The 22,658-nt window shown below is 41.6% G+C and overlaps 1 protein-coding gene across 1 annotated transcript in view; it reads left to right on the forward strand.

The window, feature by feature from the left end:
• LOC139379243 (mucin-22-like) overlaps nt 1–21,208 on the forward strand; it is a 32,702-nt gene extending 11,494 nt beyond the window's left edge. Inside the window, exons 6-19 of the mRNA XM_071122042.1 lie at nt 1,098–1,170; nt 2,599–3,371; nt 3,501–3,562; nt 3,647–3,795; nt 8,777–9,195; nt 9,463–9,527; nt 9,607–9,791; nt 17,437–17,855; nt 18,123–18,187; nt 18,267–18,451; nt 19,054–19,259; nt 19,389–19,450; nt 19,537–19,685; nt 20,167–21,208. Coding sequence (XP_070978143.1) covers nt 1,098–1,170; nt 2,599–3,371; nt 3,501–3,562; nt 3,647–3,795; nt 8,777–9,195; nt 9,463–9,527; nt 9,607–9,791; nt 17,437–17,855; nt 18,123–18,187; nt 18,267–18,451; nt 19,054–19,259; nt 19,389–19,450; nt 19,537–19,685; nt 20,167–20,258 — 2,904 coding nt within the window. The 3' untranslated portion in view covers nt 20,259–21,208. The remainder of the gene's footprint in view (nt 1–1,097; nt 1,171–2,598; nt 3,372–3,500; nt 3,563–3,646; nt 3,796–8,776; nt 9,196–9,462; nt 9,528–9,606; nt 9,792–17,436; nt 17,856–18,122; nt 18,188–18,266; nt 18,452–19,053; nt 19,260–19,388; nt 19,451–19,536; nt 19,686–20,166) is intronic.
• Nucleotides 21,209–22,658: the final 1,450 nt, after the last annotated feature.

Below are 22,658 nucleotides of genomic sequence, written 5' to 3' on the forward strand. Positions count from 1 at the left end.
CTACAACCATCACTGGTTTGACATCAACAACTGGTGAACCCACTACAACAATCACTGAGTCACCATCAACAACTGGTGAACCCACTACAACAATCACTGAGTCATCATCAACAACTGGTGAACCCACTACAACAATCACTGAGTCATCATCAACAACTGGTGAACCCACTACAACAATCACTGAGTCACCATCAACAACTGGTGAACCCACTACAACTATAACTGAGTCATCATCAACAACTGGTGAATCCACTAAAACTATAATGGAGTCATCATCAACAACTGGTGAACCCACTACAACTGTTACTGGTGCATCATCAACAACTGGTGAACCCACTACAACTATAACTGAGTCATCATCAACAACTGGTGAACCCACTACAACTATCACTGAGTCATCATCAACAACTGGTGAACCCACTACAACTGTTACTGGTGCATCATCAACAACTGGTGAACCCACTACAACTATAACTGAGTCATCATCAACAACTGGTGAACCCACTACAACTATCACTGAGTCATCATCAACAACTGGTGAACCCACTACAACTATCACTGAGTCATCATCAACAACTGGTGAACCCACTACAACTATCACTGAGTCATCATCAACAATGGGTGAACCCACTACAACCATCACTTTGTCATCATCAACAACTGGTGAACCCACTACAACTATCACTGAGTCATTATCAACAACTGGTGAACCCACTACAACCATCACTTTGTCATCATCAACAACAACTGATGAACCCACTACAACCATCACTGGTGTGTCATCAACAACTGGTGAACCCACTACAACTATAACTGAGTCATCATCAACAACTGGTGAACCCACTACAACTATAACTGAGTCATCATCAACAACTGGTGAACCCACTACAACTATCACTGAGTCATCATCAACAACTGGTGAACCCACTACAACTGTTACTGGTGCATCATCAACAACTGGTGAACCCACTACAACTATAACTGAGTCATCATCAACAACTGGTGAACCCACTACAACTATCACTGAGTCATCATCAACAACTGGTGAACCCACTACAACTATCACTGAGTCATCATCAACAACTGGTGAACCCACTACAACTATCACTGAGTCATCATCAACAATGGGTGAACCCACTACAACCATCACTTTGTCATCATCAACAACTGGTGAACCCACTACAACTATCACTGAGTCATTATCAACAACTGGTGAACCCACTACAACCATCACTTTGTCATCATCAACAACAACTGATGAACCCACTACAACCATCACTGGTGTGACAACAACAACTGGTGAACCCACTACAACCATCACTTTGTCATCATCAACAACTGGTGAACCCACTACAACTATAACTGAGTCATCATCAACAACTGGTGAACCCACTACAACTGTTACTGGTGCATCATCAACAACTGGTGAACCCACTACAACTATAACTGAGTCATCATCAACAACTGGTGAACCCACTACAACTATCACTGAGTCATCATCAACAACTGGTGAACCCACTACAACTGTTACTGGTGCATCATCAACAACTGGTGAACCCACTACAACTATAACTGAGTCATCATCAACAACAAATGAACCGTCTACAACCATCACTGGTGTGACATCAACAACTGGTGAACCCACTACAACAATCATTGAGTCATCATCAACAACTAGTGAATCCACTACAACTATAACTGAGTCATCAACAACAACTGGTGAACCCACTACAACTATTACTGAGTCATCATCAACAACTGGTGAACCCACTACGACCATCACTGGTGTGTCAACAACAACTGGTGAACCCACTACAACTATTACTGAGTCATCATCAACAACTGGTGAACCCACTACGACCATCACTGGTGTGTCAACAACAACTGGTGAACCCACTACAACAATCACTGAGTCACCATCAACAACTGGTGAACCCACTACAACTACAACTGAGTCATCATCAACAACTGGTGAACCCACTACAACAATCACTGGTGTTTCTAAAACAACTAATGAGCCTTCTACAACCATCACTGGTGTGTCAACAACAACTGGTGAACCCACTACAACTATCACTGAGTCATCATCAACAACAAATGAACCTTCTACAACCATCACTGGTGTGACATCAACAACTGGTGAACCCACTACAACAATCACTGGTGTGACATCAACAACTGGTGAACCCACTACAACAATCACTGAGTCATCATCAACAACTGGTGAACCCACTACAACTATAACTGAGTCATCATCAACAACTGGTGAATCCACTACAACTGTTACTGTGTTATCAACAACAACTGATGAACCCACTACAACCATCACTGAGTCAACAAAAACAACTGGTGAACCCACAACAACAGTCACTGTTGTGTCAACAACTGTTACTGGGGCATCGACAACAACTGGTGAACCCACTACATCCATCACGGTTTCATCAACAACAACTGAAGAACCCACTACAAGCATCACTGAGTCAACAAAAACAACTGTTCAACCCACATCAACAGTCAAAGCTTTGTCGACAACAACTGATGAACCCACTACAACCATCACTGAGTCAACAAAAACAACTGGTGAACCCACTTCAACAGTCACTGCTGTGTCAACAACAACTGGTGAAACCACTACAACTGTTACTGGGGCATCAACAACAACTGATGGACCCACCACGACAATCACTGAGTCAACAAAAACAACTGGTGAACTCACAACAACAGTCACTGGTGAATCAACAACAACTGATGAACCCACTACAACCATCACCGGAGAATCAACAACAACTGTTGATCTTACTTCATCCATCATTGGTGTGTCAACAACAAGTTATGCATCAACAACTACTGTTACTGCAGCAACAACTAAAACTGTCACGGATGTGTTGACATCAACTGGTGAACCCACTATGACCGTAACTGGTGTGTGGTCAACAACTGGCGAACCCACTTCAGTCATCACTGGTGTGTCGACAACAACTTTTGAACCCACTTCAGTCATCACTGGTGTGTCGACAACAACTTTTGAACCCACTTCAGTCATCACTGGTGTGTCGACAACAACTTTTGAACCCACTTCAGTCATCACTGGTGTGTCGACAACAACTTTTGAACCCACTTCAGTCATCACTGGTGTGTCGACAACGACTGTTACAGCTTTACCCACTACAACCGTCACTAGTGCATCAAATGCCACCACAACTACAACGGCTACTCCTGCCATCGTCACAGCCACCACAACTGCAACTACCGCTGTTGCAAACACTAGGGTTCCTGTGGTGTTCAGGTCCAGCGGAGAGACATTTACCTCTGACCTATCAAACACATCTTCTCAGGCCTTTCAAACCAGAGCATTGCTGATTAAAACTCAGGTGAGCCTCCCAAAACAATGAAGATGTGAATGTCCTAACGAGAGGGGTAGGTTACAGTAATACAGTCAACTTTTAATTGACAGTAAGTTGTTTGTTTAAAATTCATCTGTTTCTTGTTTTGCATTCCAGCTTGAACCTTTCTATCGATCGGCTTTCACCTCTTTCAACAGTTTGGATGTGACAGAATTCAGGTGATTTTTTTGTATTGCATGTTGTGTGTTGATTTAAATTGATCTCACTTTCTATTTAACATGTTATCTCTCATTTCTTCTCAGCTCTGGATCCATCATCAATACTGTAAATGTAGCATTCAGCTCCCCCTCGGTGCCTAATATCACAGAGATTGGCACTGTTTTGATAAATGCTGCTCAAAACATCACAGCTTTCAATATTGACCCCAACTCAGTGACGGTCAACAGCACAGGTAAACACATTTATTAATTCAATTCCATTTTATTATGTGGTAAGTTATTATTTAAAACAAAAATTGGAGCGTCACAAATCTATTTGGAACAGTAATTGGTGAAGTGATTTATTTCAATTTTATTTTAGTTTAAAATAACTTACAAATTAGTCTCCATCAATTGGCTGAACTTTTTCTTAAAATAGTATATATAAAAAAATACAAATAAAAGGACGTACATTTCAGTTGGGATTTGCCTGCTCTTGCTCTGTAATGCACATGTTGCTAATAATGTGAGTGTTCTGTATCAGAATGCCACAGTTCTTCTAATTCTAATGCTTCGAACTGTGTGTTTGTAGCATCCACAGTGCATTCGGAAAGTATTCAGACCCCTTGAATTTTTTCACATTTTGTTACGTTACAGCCTCATTCTAAAATGGATTAAATGTTATTTTCTTCGTCATCAATCTCCACACAACACCCAATAAGGACACTGCAAATACAGGTTTTTAGACATGTTTGCTAATTTATAGAAAATAAAAAACTGAAATATTACACTTACATAATACATTTACATGTACAGTGCCTTGCGAAAGTATTCGGCCCCCTTGAACTTTGCGACCTTTTGCCACATTTCAGGCTTCAAACATAAAGATATAAAACTGTATTTTTTTGTGAAGAATCAACAACAAGTGGGACACAATCATGAAGTGGAACGACATTTATTGGATATTTCAAACTTTTTTAACAAATCAAAAACTGAAAAATTGGGCGTGCAAAATTATTCATTCACCCCAGTCTGAGGTCCTGAGCGCTCTGGAGCAGGTTTTCATCAAGGATCTCTCTGTACTTTACTCCTTTCATCTTTCCCTCGATCCTGATTAGTCTCCCAGTCCATGTCGCTGAAAAACATCCACCCACAGAATGATGCTGCCACCACCATGCTTCACTGTAGGGATGATACCGGGTTTCCTCCAGACGTGACACTTGGCATTCAATCCAAAGAGTAAAATCTTGGTTTCATCAGACCAGAGAACCTTTGTTTCTCATGTCAAACTCCAAGTGGGCTGTCATGTGCCTTTTACTGAGGAGTTGCTTCTGTTTGGCCACTCTACCATAAAAGCCTGATTGGTGGAGTGCTGCTGAGATGGATATCCTTCTGTTCCAAACTCCTTCCATTTATGAACGATGGAAGCCATTGTGTTCTTGGGGACCTTAAATGCTGCAGACATTTTTTGGTACCCTAGCCCAGATCTGTGCCTCAACACAATTCTGTCTCGCAGCTCTACGGACAATTCCTTCGACCTCATGGCTTGATTTTTCCTCTGATGTGCACTGTCAACTGTGGGACCTTATATAGACAGGTGTGTGACCTTCCAAATCATTGAATATATTACAGATGGACTCCAATAAAGTTGTAGAAAAATAGGTAGGTAGGGCAAAGATACAGGATGGTAGGCAGGCTCAGGGTCGGGGCAGGCAGGCAGGAATGATAAAAACTGGGAAACTAGAAAACAGGGACAAGGAGACAATCACAAAGACAGTCTGCTTGTCATCGATACTTAGAGGTGGTCTTGAGAAAGGCCGACCCGGCTCTCTTCCAGGTACGTCTACAACGATGGACAAACATCTGGACCGAAGGTTTGCAGACCTCTTCCTCTTGCTTGGAGAAGATTGGGGGCTGGGATAGCCCAGAGAATACTCAAAGGGCGAGAGACCAGTGGCAGAGTAAGGAAGGTTGTTGCGGGTGTACTCGACCCACACCAGTTGCTGACTCCAGGTGGTGGGGTTGGCAGAGACTAGGCAGCAAAGGGTCATCTCCAAGTCTTGGTTGGCTCGCTCCGACTGGCCATTGGACTGGGGGTGGATCCCGGAGGACAGTCAGGCCGATGACCCAATGAGCATGCAGAAAGCCTTCCAGGACTGGGATGAGAACTGAGGACCCTGGTCGGAGACCATGTCCACCGGGAGTCCACGGATCCGGAACACGTGCTGCACCATAAGCTGGGCCGTCTCCTTGGCCGAGGGTAGTTTGGGTAGAGGAATGTATTGGCAAACCGGTTGACCACAGTCAGGATGGCAGTGTTTCCCTCAGACGGGTGGAGACCCGAGACGAAATCCAGGGATATATGGGACCAGGGACGGTGAGGGACAAGCAGTGGTTGAAAAAGACCAGCCGGAGGTTGCCGGGGAGTCTTATTCTGTGCACAGACCGAAATCCGGAACCGTTTTAGGGCACCAAAAGCGTTGTCGCACGAAGACCAGGGTCCGATGGGAGCCCGAGGGGCAGGCAAACCTGGAGGAATGGGCCCACTCCAGGACCGCGGAGCGGACAGAGTCAGGCAAAAACATCCGGTTATCTGGGCCCCCTCCAGGGTACGGCTGGGACTGCGGCGCCTTCCGGAACCTGTTTCCCAATACCCCAGCTGAGTGCCGTCTCCAGGCACAATGTAGGAAGGATGGTCTCGGGCTCTGGGGTAGTAACAGTGGAACTATAACAGCGATTGATGTGGATTGAGGTGCTGGGCGGTGCGGAGATACTCCAGGCTTTTGTGGTAGGTCCACACAATGAACGGATGTTCCGCCAATTCCAGCCAGTGCCTCCATTCCTCTAATTCCATCTTCACGCTCCCGATTCCCCACATCGTAGTTCCTCTCCGTGGAGTTGAGACGGTGGGAGAAGAAGGCACAAGGATGCAGCTTAAGGTCCAGGGCAGAATGTTGGGACAGAACAGCCCCCACTCTGACATCCGAAGCATCGGCCTCCACCATGAACTGATGGGAAGGGTTAGGATGAAACAAGATAGGACCAATGGTGAAGCGGTGTTTGAGGTCCCGGAACATCCGGTCAGGGGCAGAGGACCACGTGAACAAATCTTGGTAGAGGTGAGTGCAGACAGTGGGGAAACCAGGGTGCTGTAACCCCAGATAAAGCGGCAATAAAAGTAAGCAAACCCCAGGAAACGTTGCAGCTGCACCCTGGACGTAGACTGGAGCCAATCCACCACTGCTCCCACCTTCCCTGGACACTCCCAGCAGACATGAAGAAACCCAGAATGTGGATGGTGGAGAGATGGAACTCGCAGTTCTCCGCCTTCACAAACAGCTGATTCTCCAGAAGGTGGTGAAGAACCTGTCGTACGTGGAGCACGGGGTCTTTGGGGGGAGCAGGAGAAGAAGAGGATGTCATCAATATAGATGAAGACGAACTGGTTCAACATGACGCAGAGAACATCATTTACCAGAGCCTGGAACACAACAAGGGTATTGGTGAGGCCAAAATGCATTGGTTAGGCCAAAATGCATGAACAGATACTTGTAGTGGCTGCTGACCATGTTGAAGGCGGTCTTCCATTTGTCCCCCTCTCGTATCAGCACCAGGTGGTAGGCGTTCCGTAGATCCAGCTTGGAAAAAACAGTGGCCCCCTGGAGCGGCTCGAAGGCCAAGGAAATGAGTGGTAGCAGGTAACGGTACTTCACAGTAACGTCATTGAGTCCCCGGAAGTCAATGCACGGGCGCAGGGTCTTGTCCTTTTCCTCCAAGAAGTAGAACCCGGCGCCGGCAGGAGAGGAAGAGGGATGGATAAATCCTGTGGCTAGGGAGTCCCCAATGTAGGTCTCCATAGCCTTGGGCTCCGGGCCTGACAGAGAGTACAGACATCCCCGGGGCGGCGTGGTGCTAGGGAGAAGGTCAGTCCTGTAGTCAGAGTGTCGGAAGCAAAGTGGCCCGGGCTCAACACCTGAAGGTCCTGGTACTCCGCGTGAATGGCGAGAGGTCCGGGACAACTTCCCAGCCCACAGGAAGGCGTCCCGGGGCAGGTTGCGCTGACTTCAGACAATGGGCGTGGCAGAACGGACTCCAGCCCATGATAACGCCAGTAGACCAGTTGATGAGGGGATTGCGTCGCTGGAGCAAGGAGAATCCCAAATCTGAGGAGACTTGATGAGCAGAAATTGAATAGTCTCGCTGTGATTCCCTGACACCCATAGATTGATGGGAGTGGTAATATGAGTGACCCGGCCTATAGAGCGCCCGTCCAGTGCTCTAACATCCATGGGAATGGAGGGGGGCTGAGTGGGGATGTTCAAATCGGAAGCCAGGGTAGCGTCCAAAAAGCTCTCGTCGGCTCGAGAGTCAATGAGGACGCAAAGAGATTTGGACTGGTTTCCCCACAGTAGAATGGCATGAAAAGGGGTGCGTGTAAGGGAAGCAGAAAAGTTCTCCATATGGCCCACCAGAGTACTCGCTCCTACCGGTGGGCCTGGTCTTTTAAAGGACAAGAGGATACAAAATGACCAAGAGTCCTGCAACACAGACAACTCTTCGTGTTGATCCTGTATTGCCATTTCGCTGGCGACAATGCTCCAGCAAAATGTCCAAAGCCCGGCCATGGCATTCAGCCAACATTTGGACCCCCTCCATAAGGTCACGAAGCAATTCCTCGTACCTCTCTAAGGTGGCTCCTTGGGAGAAGATGGCGTTGAGAAGCTGGCCCGGGTTTGCTGGGTCAGTTGTGGCCAGTTTGTACTAACACATTTCAGGTAAGGCCCAGACGCAGACAACGTTGAAGTAACAACAGTGTATTAATCCAACAGAGGCAGGCAAGAGACAGGTCAAGGGCAGGCAGGGGTCAATATACAGATAGGTAGAGCAAAGGTACAGGACGGAAGGTAGGCTCAGGGACAGGTCAGGCAGAGGTCAGTAATCGAGATAGGTGGGGCAAAGTTACAGGATGGAAGGCAGGCTCAGTGCAGGCAGGAATTCAAGGGGTCTGAATGCACTGTAAACATTAGAAATGGTTTTCAGCTGAAGTGGTCCATGTGAAATGTTGCAACCTGTTTACAGGCTGCAAGATGTGCATTACATAACAGCCCAACATTTACTGATTTAGATGTCAATATAAGATCATCATGTTATACTCCCATCTGTTACGATGACTGTGTTATACTGCCACATAGCCTTAAAGAGATGTGGAAATGCCCATTTTATGTTTTAACTTAGCTGCTCCTGCTACAAGTATTGTTCCTCCTACAACTTCTGTTACTACCACTGTGGCTGGTACTACCACCGCAACAACTGGAGAACCTGTCCCTGTTCCTGCTACCGTTCCTACAATGAGACCCACAACTACAACCACCACATATGTGGCCCCCACAACTACAGTGTCAAGGACAGCATCACCACTGTCAACAACTACCAGCACAGCTCCAACTACCACAACAACCAATGCACCAACCACCACAACAACACATACTACTACTACTAGTACAACAACAACTGCAACAACAACAACAACAACAACTGCACATCTTCAACCTGCTCCACTGGTGTCTTTCGTCATACAACAAGTGTTTGTAGAAGCTTTAAATGACCCTCAAAGTACACAATTCCAAGAACTTGCAATAACTATTACTGCAGTGGTGAGTCCTAGAAATTCAGAGTTTGTTCATATTGGGTGTATGACCATCAATAATGTATGGCGATTGTTGGAAAATCTATATGTTAAAGTACATCTTTCATTTGTTCTAATCAGGCAACAATTAGTCTCCATCACTACATATTGATTTATATTCCCCAATATCTATCTTTAATAACTAGGGCTTAGCTATGTGGATTGGAATATATAGAAATGTTTTTGTGTGTGCTAAATCATTCAAATGTTCTCCTGTTTGTACCATTCCTTACAGTTCGATGTGATCTACAAAGCAAAATATGGGATCCTTTTCATCCGGACGATTGTTCTTGGATTCACGTAATATTCCATTCTGTTCTATTCTATTCTTTTAACCTTTGGCATGCCACTGTTCATAACCTTTTATGACCTTTTGCAGACCTATTTTCCATTCCCGTATGGATGCAGAAACACAGGCGGAGGTCCAACTGGTGTTCAACGAGACCTCCACTCAATCTGTCCCTGAGCTTACTGACATTAGGGATACACTGAAAGAAGCTGTGACCAATCCAAACGATTTCTTTGGCAACCTCTCAGTGGATGTTACCACCATCATTGTTAAAGGTGAGTAAAACCATTGGGTGAACAAAAACGATTATACACAGCCAAATCTGAGTGTTACATGTAATGCTTTTCTACAGTCTATACACATCCCAGTGTTGGGGAGTAGTGAACTACAGATGGTGGATCTTACTTTGAGCCGGTTTGCTATAGCAGGATTATATCCCGCAGCAACAGACATTTTTGAAAGTTTTCCTGCAACAGGGTAATGAAATTAAGATCTGACATCTGTACATGTAGTTCAACTAATAATTTAACTACATTTTGCAGTAACTTGGTGGTAGTTGAACTGAATTCATGTCGAATTAGACTTTTCAGTATTTCATTCAGTTTCCTGCCATGTCGCTAACTACTGGACCTACACACTACTTTTTTTGCACAAAAATGAAATGAAATATGCATGAGAAAAGTAGGCTATAATTTCTGTCCGTCTTGCAGTTTCAGAGTTGCATATAGATTTTTCAGAAAGTAGTTTGGACATGATGAATTACTTTTCCAAAGTAACTTCACTAAAGTGAACTAGATTTTTTTAAGGGTAGCGTTTGTGTAGCTCGACTTGTTCCAGTGTAAAGTAATTTGTAGTTTGGTAAAATATATTTTCAGAGTAGCTTCTCCAAAACTGACAGGTTCATAATTTTCAGAGTTAAAACAACACTTTGCTTAGAGCTGATGTCATGTTATGAAATGAACACCTGTAGTGTTACAGTTACAACCTTTTGGAGTTTGTTTTAACACTGTAGGGTGTAAAGTCTTATTGTCATATTTCCCATAATGCCTTTCTTCAGTGGGGATTGATGGAGGACTACATCCTGAAAAAGTGTAATGCTGTTGGGGGGGGGTTTGGTCCAAACGTCTGAAAATATAAAAGAATACAAAACAAAAAAAAGTAATCCTCGCTCAATCGAAATGAAGCCAGAACCCTACACCAGGTTAGTGTTAGGACCCAGGTATCTGGAAGGATGGAACTGCTGCAGCTAGCCATTTCTGTGAAAAAATATTTGATTTATTTTTATAGCAAGACAACAACTAAGCAGTACAAGCAGTACTAAAACCTCTCTGGGATAGGCGGGACAGTCGCGTCCCTCTTGGCCAATAGCAGAGCGCCAAATTCAAACAAAATACTATACAAATCTAACTTTCATTAAATCACACATGTAAGATACCAAATTAAAGCTACCCTCATTGTGAATCCAGCCAACATGTCAGATTTCAAAAAAAGGCTTTTTGGTAAAAGCATAAGATGCTTAATTAATAACCTCTTGCATCGACCCGACACGCAAGCGTCTCATCTAGCCACCTGGAAATGCACATGCGCCACCTGGAAATGCACATGCGCTACGCTAAATGCTAATAGCACTCGTTAAAACTCAAACGTTCATTAAAACACACATGCAGGGTATTGAATTAAAGCTACACTCGTTGTGAATCTAGCCAACAAGTCAGATTTTTTTAAATGCTTTTCGGCGAAAGCATGAGAAGCTATTATCTGATAGCATGCAACACCCCAAAATGCCTGAAGGCGACGTAAACAAAAGAATTAGCGTAGCCGGCGCTACACAAATAGCAGGAATAAAATATAAAACATTCATTACCTTTGACGAGCTTCTTTCTTTGCACTCCTATATGCCCCATAAACATCACTATTGGGTCTTTTTTTCGATTAAATCGGTCCATATATACCCAAAATAGCCATCTATGGAAACTGTGTAATTCAGAAAAAACATTGTTTCAAAACGCTGCATCATTTTTTAAAATTAAAAAAGTTGACGATAAACTTTCACAAAACACTTCGAAATAGTTTTGTAATCCAACTTTAGGTATTAGTAAACGTTAATAATCTATCAAAATGATCACGGGGCGATGTGTATTCAATAGCTCCACGTCTTGAAATCATGGTCGGAAATTTCTCCTCCAAAACATCCTGTCGGAGACCGGAAGGAATGGGCTCCCTCTCACTCGTTTGACCAAGAAACAAAGCCCAGGCAAATGACAAGACTGGCGACATCGTGTGGAAGCTGTAGGACTTGCAATCTCAGCCCCATTTAATTTGGTGTCCTTTAAACAATACATGCAAGTGGCGCATTGATGTTTTTTCCAGTTTTCAGTGATCAGTTTTTCTTGCGCTTTTCGATGAAACACACGCTCTGTTATAGTCACAGCCGTGATTTAACCAGTTTTAGAAACGTGAGAGTGTTTTCTATCCACATATACTAATCATATGCATATACTATATTCCTGGCATGAGTAGCAGAACGCTGAAATGTTGCGCGATTTTTAACAGAATGTTCGAAAAAGTAGAGGGTCGACTTTTAAGATGCATCTGATGATAGCACAAGAGTAAACAAAGAGAGTAGCATATTTCAACCCTGCAGGCGCAACACAAAATGCATAAATAAAATATAAATCATGCCTTACCTTTGACGAGCTTCTGTTGTTGGCACTCCAATATGTGCCATAAACATCAGAAATTGTCATTTTGTTCGATTAATTCCATCGATATATATCCAAAATGTCAATTTATTTGGTGCGTTTGATCCAGAAAAACACAGCTTCCAATTTGCGCAATGTCACTACAAAATATCTCAAAAGTTACCTGTAAACTTTGCCAAAACATTTCAAACTACTTTTGTAATACAACTTTAGGTATTTTTAAACGTTAATAATTGATCAAATTGAAGACGGGACTTTCTGCGTTCAATACAGGAAGACAACAAGCTGACACTACTTTTCAAGTCATGCGCCTCTCTCAAAAAGTACACTTCAAATGACACTCATTCGAAGAAGTTTTAAGTGAAGAATCAAGAAAGCAAACACAGAACAGATGTACACATAGACCAAAGTTTTACAACACACACATTCAAACGTTTTTTCTTTATTTTTACTAATTTATACATTGTAGAATAATAGTGAATAAATTAAAACTATGAAAAAACACATGGAATCACATAGTAACCAAAAATGTTTCATCAAATCAAAATATATTTTATATTTGATATACTTTGCATTGATGACAGCTTTGCACACTCTTGGCATTCTCTCAACCAGCTTCACCTGGAATGCTTTTCCAACGGTCTTGAAGGATTTCCTGTTTATGCTGAGCACTTGTTGGCTGTTTTTCCTTCAATCTGTGGTCAGACCCATCACAAAACAATCTCAATTTTGATTGAGGTTGGGGGGTTGTGGAGAACAGGTCATCTGATGCAGCACGCCATTACTCTCCTTCTTTGTAAAATATCCCTTACACAGCCTGGGGGTGTATTGGGTCATTGTCCTGTGGAAAATCAAATGATAGTCCCACTAAGCCCAAGCCAGATGGGATGGCGTATCGCTGCAGAATGCTGTGGTAGCCATGCTGGTTAAGTGTCCCTTGAATTCTAAAAAAATCACAGACAGTGTCACCGGCAAAACACCCCCACACCATCACACCTCCTCCTCCGTGCTTTATGGTGGGAAATACACATGCAGAGATCATCTGTTCACCCACACCGCGTCTCACAAAGACACGGCTGTTGGAACCAAAAGTCTCCAATTTGGACTCCAGACCAAAGGACAAATTTCCACCGGTCTAACGTGCATTGCGTGCATTTCTTGGCCCAAGCAAGTCTCTTCATCTTATTGGTGTCCTTTAGTAGTGGTTTCTTTGCAGCATTTAGACCATGAAGGTCTTATTCACACAGTCTCCTTCTGAACAGTTGATGTTGAGATGTGTCTGTTACTTGAACTCTGTGTACATTTCTTTGTGTGGCAATTTCTGAGGATGGTAACTCTGAATTTATTTGGGGTGCAATCTGAGGTGCAGTTAAACCTCTTGCGACGAGCAATCCCGGATCCGGGATCGTAATCATAGCCTCAAACGAATTAGCATAACGCAGCGGACATAAATATCCCTAGAAACTTTTCCTATTCATGAAAATCGCAAATGAAATGAAATAAATATATTCAAACACAAGCTTAGCCTTTTGTTAACAACACTGTCATCTCAGATTTTCCAAATATGCGTTACAGCCAACGCTAGACAAGCATTTGTGTAAGTTTATCATGGCAAAATGCTATGCTAGCTCTGCTGGCAGCAGGCAACATTTTCACGAAAATAAGAAAAGCAACCAAATTAAATAATTTACCTTTGAAGAACTTCGGATGCTTTCACTCAGGAGACTCCCAGTTAGATAGCAAATGTTCCTTTTTTTCCAAAAAGATTATCTTTGTAGGCGAAATAGCTCCCGTTTGTTCATCATGCTTGGCTGAGAAATCGACCGGAAAATGCTACCTATACAACGCCAAACTTTTTTCAAAATGAACTCCATAATATCGACAGAAACACGGCAAACGTTGTTTAGGATCCATCCTCAAGGTGTTTTTAACATATATATTCCATAATATATCTGTCGAAGCAATTGGTTTCTCATAAGAATCGATTGGAAAAATGGCTACCTCAGTATTTTACTCAAGATTTTCTGCGGGAGACACCATGTGACCACTTGCTATATATGGTCCCTTACGGCTATTCTTCAATGGAAATGCGTAAAAAGACGTCACAATGCTGTAGACACCTTGGGGAATACGTGGAAAACGTAAGCTCATTCGTAGCTCATTCACAGCCATATAAGGAATCATTGGCATGAGGCGGTTTAAAAAAATGCGGCACTTCCTGGTTGGATTTTTATCTGGGTTTCGCCTGTAACATCAGTTCTGTGGCACTCACAGACAATATCTTTGCAGTTTTGGAAACGTCAGAGTGTTTTCTTTCCAAAGCTGTCAATTATATGCATAGTCGAGCATCTTTTTGTGACAAAATATCTTGTTTAAAACGGGAACGTTTTTCATCCCAAAATTTTAATAGCGCCCCCTAATGCATTACTGGTTAAATTAACTCTAATGAACTTATCCTCTGCAGCAGAGGTAATTCTGGGTCTTCCATTTCTGTGGCAGTCCTCATGAGAGCCAGTTTCATCATAGAGCTTGATGGTTTTTGCGACAGCGCTTGAAGAAACATTCAAAGTTCTTGAACTGTTGAATATACACTGACCTTCATGTCTTAAAGTAATGATGGACTGTCGTTTCTCTTTGCTTATTTGAGTTGTTATTGCCATAATATGGACTTAGTTTTTTACCAAATAGGGCTATCTTCTGTATACTCCCACTACCATGTCACAATACAACTGAATGGCTCAAATACATTAAGGAAAGAAATTCCACAAATGTACTTTTAAGTATGCATTCCAGATGACTACCTCATGAAGCTGGTTGAGAGAATGTCCAGAGTGTGAAAATGCTGTCATCAAGGCAAAGGGTGGCTATTTGAAGAATCTATTTTGATTTGTTTAAAACTTTTTTGGATACTACATGATTCCATGTGTTATTTCATAGTTCTGATGTCTTCACTATTATTCTACAATGGAGAAAATAGCAAAACTAAAGAAAAACCCTTAAATGAGTAGGTGTTCTAAAACTTTTGACCGGTAGTGTACATACAGATGTAGGATCTTAATTTGAGCCAGTTTCAAACAGCAGGAAAATAATCATGCAGCAACAAGAAATGTGAATATTATGTAGCTTACAATTTTAGTCAATATTGTTCAGGGGTTGATACATCTTTCGTTGAGGCAAATCAAGTCTGACATTTTAAAGTGGAAATTAAAAACTGTAGAAGCCTTTGTGAAACTCAAATACACTACATTTGCATTTCCTGCAGTGGAGGAAAATTCTCAGCATCAAAAGAGTAATCGAATATTCTACTTCTGTATACACATAGACATAATGAACAAACATAGAAACCATAGCCTATAATAGCAGCCACACATCTGAAATAAAATGATCCTAGATCAGATTTTGGGAGTACGTTATAGCTTTGGAACAGCATCTCAATGCTAATTCCAATAATTTAGGTAGTTGATTTTTTTCTAATTTACATACAGTGCCTTCTGGAAGATTTCAGACCTCTTGACTTGATCCACATTTTGTTACTTCACAGCCTTATTCTGAAATGGATAATATAAAACATCCTCAGCATCCTACACACAATACAGCATAATGACAAAATGAAAACAGTTTTTTTTTAGACATTTTGCAAATTAAAAAACAGAAATATCTTGTTTACATAACTATTCAGACCCTTTGTTGTGACCCTCAAAATTGAGCTCATGTGCATTGTTTCCATTGATAGGTCTTGATATGTTTCTACAACTTGATTGCAGTCCACCTTTGAACAATTCAATTGATTGGACATGATTTGGAAAGGCACAAACCTGTCTATATAAGGTCTCACAGTTGACAGTGCATGTCAGAGCAAAAACCAAGCCATGAAGTCAAAGCAATTGTCCATAGAGCTCCGAGATAGGATTGTGCCGGGGCATAGATCACAGATAATTTCTGCAGCATTGAAGGTCCCGAATAACACAGTGGCCTCCATCATTCTTAAAGTTTGGAACCACCAAGATGTGGTGATGGTCATGGTCATGATGTGGGGATGTTTTTTAATGGCAGGGACTGGGAGACTAGTCAGGATCAACACAAAGATGTATGGAGCAAAGTACAGAGAGATCCTTGGTGAAAACCTGATCCAAAGCTCTCAGTTTCTCAGAATGAAGCGAAGGTTCAACTTCCAACAGGACAATGACACTATGCACACAAACAAGATGGAACTGGGTTCGGGACAAATCTTTTTAAGACCTTGAGGGCCCCAGCCAGAGCCCAGACCGATTAAACATCTCTGAAAAGACCTGAACATAGCTGTGCACCAAAGCACCCCATCGAACCTGACAGAACTTGAGTGGTTCTGCAGAGAAGAAGGGGAGAACCTCCCAAAATACAGGTGTGCCAAGCTTGTACCGACATACCCAAGAAGTCTCAAGGATGTCATCGCTGCCACAATAGCTTCAACAAAGAACTTAGTAAATGGCCTGAAATCAGTAATCCAGATAGACAGACGTCAAAAATCCTGATAGGTGGGGCAAAGGTACAGCACGGCAGGCAGGAATGATCAGAACTGGGAAACTAGAAAACAGGGACTATAGCAATACCAGGAACAAGGGAAAAACGTTGGTAGGTTTGAACGAACAAAACGAAAGGGCAACAGACAAACAGAGAACATAGGTATAAATACACAGGGGATAATGGGGAAGATGGGCGACACCTGGAGGGGGGTGGATGCAATCACAAAAGCAGGTGAAACAGATCAGGGTGTGACATCACCTGAGCTCAATTTCCGTGTCTCATTGCAAAGGTTCCGAATACTTATGTTAATAAGGTATTTCAGTTTTTTTTGTAATACATTTTAAACATTTCTTAAAACCTGTTTTCACTTTGTCATTATGGGGTATTTTGTGAAAATTGATGAGGGAAAAAAATATTTAATCCATTTCAGAATAAGGCTGTAATGTAACAAAATGTGGGAAAAAGTCAAGGGGACTGAATTTCCAAATGTACTCTATACTTTAGAAATGTTTTTCAGTTGAAGTGGTTCATGTGAAATGATCAGGAAGCCTGTTTACAGGCTGTCGGAAGTGAATTACATAAAAGACCAACATATGATGATTTAGTTGTCAATATAAGAGCATCATGTTATACTTCCATCTGTAACGATGACTGTGTTATACTGCCACAAAGCCTTAAAGAGATGTTGAAATGTCCATTTTATGTTTTAACTTAGCTGCTCCTGCAACAAGTACTGTTCCTCCTACAACTTCTGTTACTACCACTGTGGCTGGTACTACCACCACGACAACTGGAGAACCTGTCCCTGTTCCTGCTACCGTTCCTACAACTAGGCCCACAACTACAACCACCACATATGTGGCCCCCACAACTACAGTGTCAAGAACAGCATCACCACTGTCAACAACTACCAGCAAAGCTCCAACTACCACAACAACCAATGCACCAACTACCACAACAACACATACTACTACTAGTACAGCAACAACAACAACTGCAACAACAACAACAACAACTGCACATCTTCAAACTGCTCCACTGATGTCTTTCGTCATACAACAAGTGTTTGTAGAAGCTTTAAATGACCCTCAAAGTACACAATTCCAAGGACTTGCAATAACTATTACTGCAGTGGTAAGTCCTAGAAATTCAGAGTTTGTTTATATTGGGTGTATGACCATCAATAATGTATGGCGATTGTTGGAAAATCTATATTTTAAAGTACGTCTTTAATATGTTCTAATCAGGTGACAGTTAGTCTCCATCACTACATGTTGATTTATATTCCCCAATGTCTATCTTAAATAACTAGGGCTTAGCTATGTGGATTGGAATATATAGAAATGTTTTTGTGTGTGTTAAATCATTCAAATGTTCTCCTGTTTGTACCATTCCTTACAGTTCGATGTGATCTACAAAGCAAAATATGGGATCCTTTTCATCCGGACGATTGTTCTTGGATTCACGTAATATTCCATTCTATTCTATTCTATTCTTTTAAACTTTGGCATGCCACTGTTCATGACCTTTTATGACCTTTTGCAGACCTATTTTCCATTCCCGTATGGATGCAGAAACACAGGCAGAGGTCCAACTAGTGTTCAATGAGACCTCCACTCAATCTGTCCCTGAGGTTACTGACATTAGCAATACACTGAAAGAAGCAGTTGCCAATCCAAACATTACCTTTGGCAACCTCTCTGTGGATGTTACCACCATCATTGTTCAAGGTGAGTAAACCAAGTTGGGTGAACAAAAACGATTATACACAGCAATTTCTCCAGTGTTGAATAAAATCTGAGTGTTACATTTAATTCTTACATATATACATGTAGCTCAACTAATAATTTAACTACATTTGGCAGTAGCTTGGTGGAAGTTGCACCGAATTCATATCTAATTAGTTTCTTCAGTAGTTAATTACATTTCTTGCCGTGTAGCTAACTACTGGAACTACACTACTTTTTTATGACAAATTGGGGGGAGGGGCAGGGAGGTGTCCAAACGTCCAAAAATAAACAAGGTACAAAAGGAAAAAGTAACCCTCAGTCATTCAAAGTGCAGCCAGAACCCTACTCCAGGTTAGTGTTAGAGCCCAGGTACCTGAGAGAATGGAACTGCTGCAGCTAGCTATTTTTGTAAACAATTATTTGATTTATTTTCTATACAAGACAACAAATAAGCAGTACAAGCAGTAGTTGGAGCAACCACGCCTCAGAAATATAAATATTTTAAAGAAAAAATTAAGTGAAGAATCAAAAAATCAAACACAGAACAGACAGTATAAAGCATTAGCTTGTACAGTAACTTTTCTGCTCTTTTGACTTCAAAGTGCCCACCACAAATAACAACACAACTACAACGGCTACTCCTGTCATCACTACTGCTATCATCACAACTACAACCACTGAAACTACCGTTGTGCCACTCACTAAGGTGACTGTGGTGTTCCGGTCCAGTGGAGAGACATTTACCTCTGACCTATCAAACACATCTTCTCAGGCCTTTCAAACCCGAGCATTACTGATTAGAACTCAGGTGAGCCTCCCAAAACAATGAAGATGTGAATGTCCTATTGAAAGGGGTAGAATACAGTTACATAGTCAGCTTTTAATCAACAGGAAGTTGTTTGTTTAAACTTCATCTGTTTCTTGTTTTGTCTTCCAGCTTGATCCTTTCTATCGATCAGCTTTCACCTCTTTCAACAGTTTGACTGTGACAGAATTCAGGTGATTTTTTTTTGCATTACATTTTGTATGTTGATATAAATTGATCTCACTTTCTATCTAACATGTTATCTCTCATTTGTTCCCAGCTCTGGATCCATCATCAATACTATGAATTTAGCATTCAGATCCTCCTCTGTCCCAAATTCCATGGAGATTGGCACTGTTTTAATAAATGCCGCCCAAAAAATCACAGCTTTCAACATTGACCCCACCTCAGTGAGAGTCAACGACACAGGTTAACTCATTTATTTATTTATTTATTTGTATTCTATTATAAGTTAAATAAATATACAGTGGGGCAAAAAAAAGTATTTAGTCAGCCACCAATTGTGCAAGTTCTCCCACTTAAAAAGATGCGAGAGGCCTGCAATTTTCATCATAGGTACACTTCAACTATGACAGACAAAATGAGAAAAAAAAATCCAGAATATCACATTGTAGGATTTTTAATGAATTTATTAGCAAAATATGGAGGAAAATAAGTATTGGTGGCTGACGAAATACTTTTTTGCCCCACTGTATTGTCTAAAAATATAATTATTGTATTTTCTTCGCCATTGTATCATATGCCATTATCTCTACACGAATCAATAATTTACGAGTTGCGTTCCAGTTGTATTTAGCAAACCAGCTGTCTCACTAATCACATTACAGGGCAACAAACACTCTTCCTATTTTCATTTGAACATGTTTCCCTTTTTCTCTTTCCATCCCAGCCGTGACCTCAAGTGGAATAAGCAGCAAGACCAGTCTCTGCACAGCATTCTTTCTGGTGGTTCTGTCGCTGCTACTGTCAAGCCAGCATTAGTCTCAGTGGCAACGCCCACTAAAAACACTATTTCACTCACTGGCAAGCAGCAGAACGAAATAGTGTGTGTAGTCATATTTTCACTTTGTGAACTTCCCACACATTCCAACCCCTAGCCCAATTCCACCCATGATTTGAATAGTGTCCAAAAATGAAATCAAGTCTTGTAAAGCTGACATAAGATACACTATTTGTGGCAGTTGAACACAACGATGTGATATAATTACTGCCTATTCAATCAAAATGTGTAAGTGTATGGGTTTCCGTCATAAGTCGATGTTATTTCCATGCAATGAAAAATAATGTTTGATTTAATATGTACTTAAGGCTATTTTTGATTCGTTCTGTTGCTGATATGAACTAAAAACATGTATTCACTCTGTTTGCTGATATAAACTAAAACATGTATTCACTCTGTTGCTGATATGAACTAACGAGAGAAATATTTTATTTTATATTTCGACTTAACCAGTGAAACCTGGATAACTGATTTAAATAAGGCCCTTTGGAGCAAAATGTTCTACAATTTAAATCAATGTAGTTTTCATTCTGTTATACCATAAACATGTAATTCTTTCTTCAATGGTCCTGATCAGAGTTGTGGATTTGAGTCGGATTGCAACATGCGGGAAGAAAATTACAGACGGAGGCGCAACAATTTCCAACTTTGTTCGACATTTGAAGCTGCACAAAGAACGGTAAATCGTGTCTAATATAGCCGACAGCTATCCTTCACCCGAGGTTGTGTGTTTATGAGTGTGTGTAACTTGTTTCATGGGTTTCTTTTTGCTGGCTTGTGATGTCTGGAGCCTGTATTGTTATGTGCGCTCCTCACTGCTTGCCTAGATTATACTTGCAGATTGATTTACCACCGCGCTGTTTGGAGCTGGGAAAGATCAAATGAGCACATTTGTGATAGAGTGCCTCCTAGAATGGTTGTGTACTCTTTCTAACCTGCTGATTACAGCGAGTGCTTGAACCTCTGATTGTGTTTATGCATCACACAAATCCCACCATCCCTCTATCTGGTGTCTTCCGCAGTTGTGAGCTTTTTCCGTTGATTCTTTCATCTGAGGCACCGCATTTAGTTACAGTTTTCCTGATAGAAAATATATAGATCTGTACTCAATTCTCTATTCTACACGGCAAAGGCTGCTATAGGGGGGGGTTACACATGGCTACCCATGTATTTCCGCAGGGGGGAACCACTACTTCGGTCTCACCGATTGAAACGCTATTAGTGCGCACCACCGCTAACTAACTAGCCATTTCACATCCGTTACATACATACTGAATTCTATTACATTCTATTCTATTCTATACTATCTTAGTTTATGCCGCTCTGACATCTCATGCAAATACTTACATATTCTTAATTCCATTCCTTCACTTTAGATTGTGTGTATTGTTAGATACAACTTCTTAGATATTACTGCACTGTTGGAGCTAGAAACAAGCATTTTGGTACAAAATCGCAATAACGTCTGCTAAACACGTGTATGTGACAAATAACATTAGATTTGATTTGAAATACCTCACCCCTCCATGCCTTATTGCTTAATCACGCATCATCATATATTTTCAAAAACAAAAACAATTATTGTATCCTGTGAGCCGAATTGTAAAAAAAAAAATACATAAATTAGAATAAAACAAGTATTTAACAAAGTCGTTGTGTCATTGAGCAGGAGTTTTGCTGTGTATTATCTTACCCACATACTGTCAAATCAATTTCAAGGACAGAGAACCTGTTTTGATGGATCAGTTTATGCTGTCCTGTAGGTACGACCCCCCCCCCCCCCCCCAGTTATAATCCAGGGTGATTATAGGATACCATAACATCATTCCACAGGGTCAAACTCCAGTTTCCATGGGCTGCCATATATGCATGTTTGCATTCCTCCCTTACACAAATGACATTGACTGAGGAGTCTACAAACCCGAGGAGTATACTAGTAATGGGATAAAGATGTTCATGAGCTAACTTTGGTCAATTCTGAACTCAACTCAGGATAACCGTTGACACGAAGGTGGCTCACCATTCAGGTAAACAAAAGACGGCCATATTGACAGTCTAGTAAAAGAAAGGCTGCACCTCTAATAGCCTATTTGCAGCAATAGAATTTGCAGGATAACTTATTTTTTTCCTTTTGATTTAGGCAAAAACTTAGTTGTCCATGGAATGCGTTTTTTAACATTGTCTCAATGAAGATATTGGCATTCGACTCACTGGGCTGTACACGCAAGGTATGCACACAACAATACAGGCCTGGCTTGAGTTAGTTACAGGTGTTGGATCAATATCCTTCCTTTGTAGCGTGGTTGGAGCCTGAATTGGAATGTGAAGCTAACTGAAGCTAGCTATAGAAAAGGTGGCTTTAAAAAATTCAGAATAGATCT

This window comes from Oncorhynchus clarkii, chromosome 21 (assembly GCF_045791955.1).
Source record: "Oncorhynchus clarkii lewisi isolate Uvic-CL-2024 chromosome 21, UVic_Ocla_1.0, whole genome shotgun sequence".
NCBI lineage: Eukaryota > Metazoa > Chordata > Actinopteri > Salmoniformes > Salmonidae > Oncorhynchus > Oncorhynchus clarkii.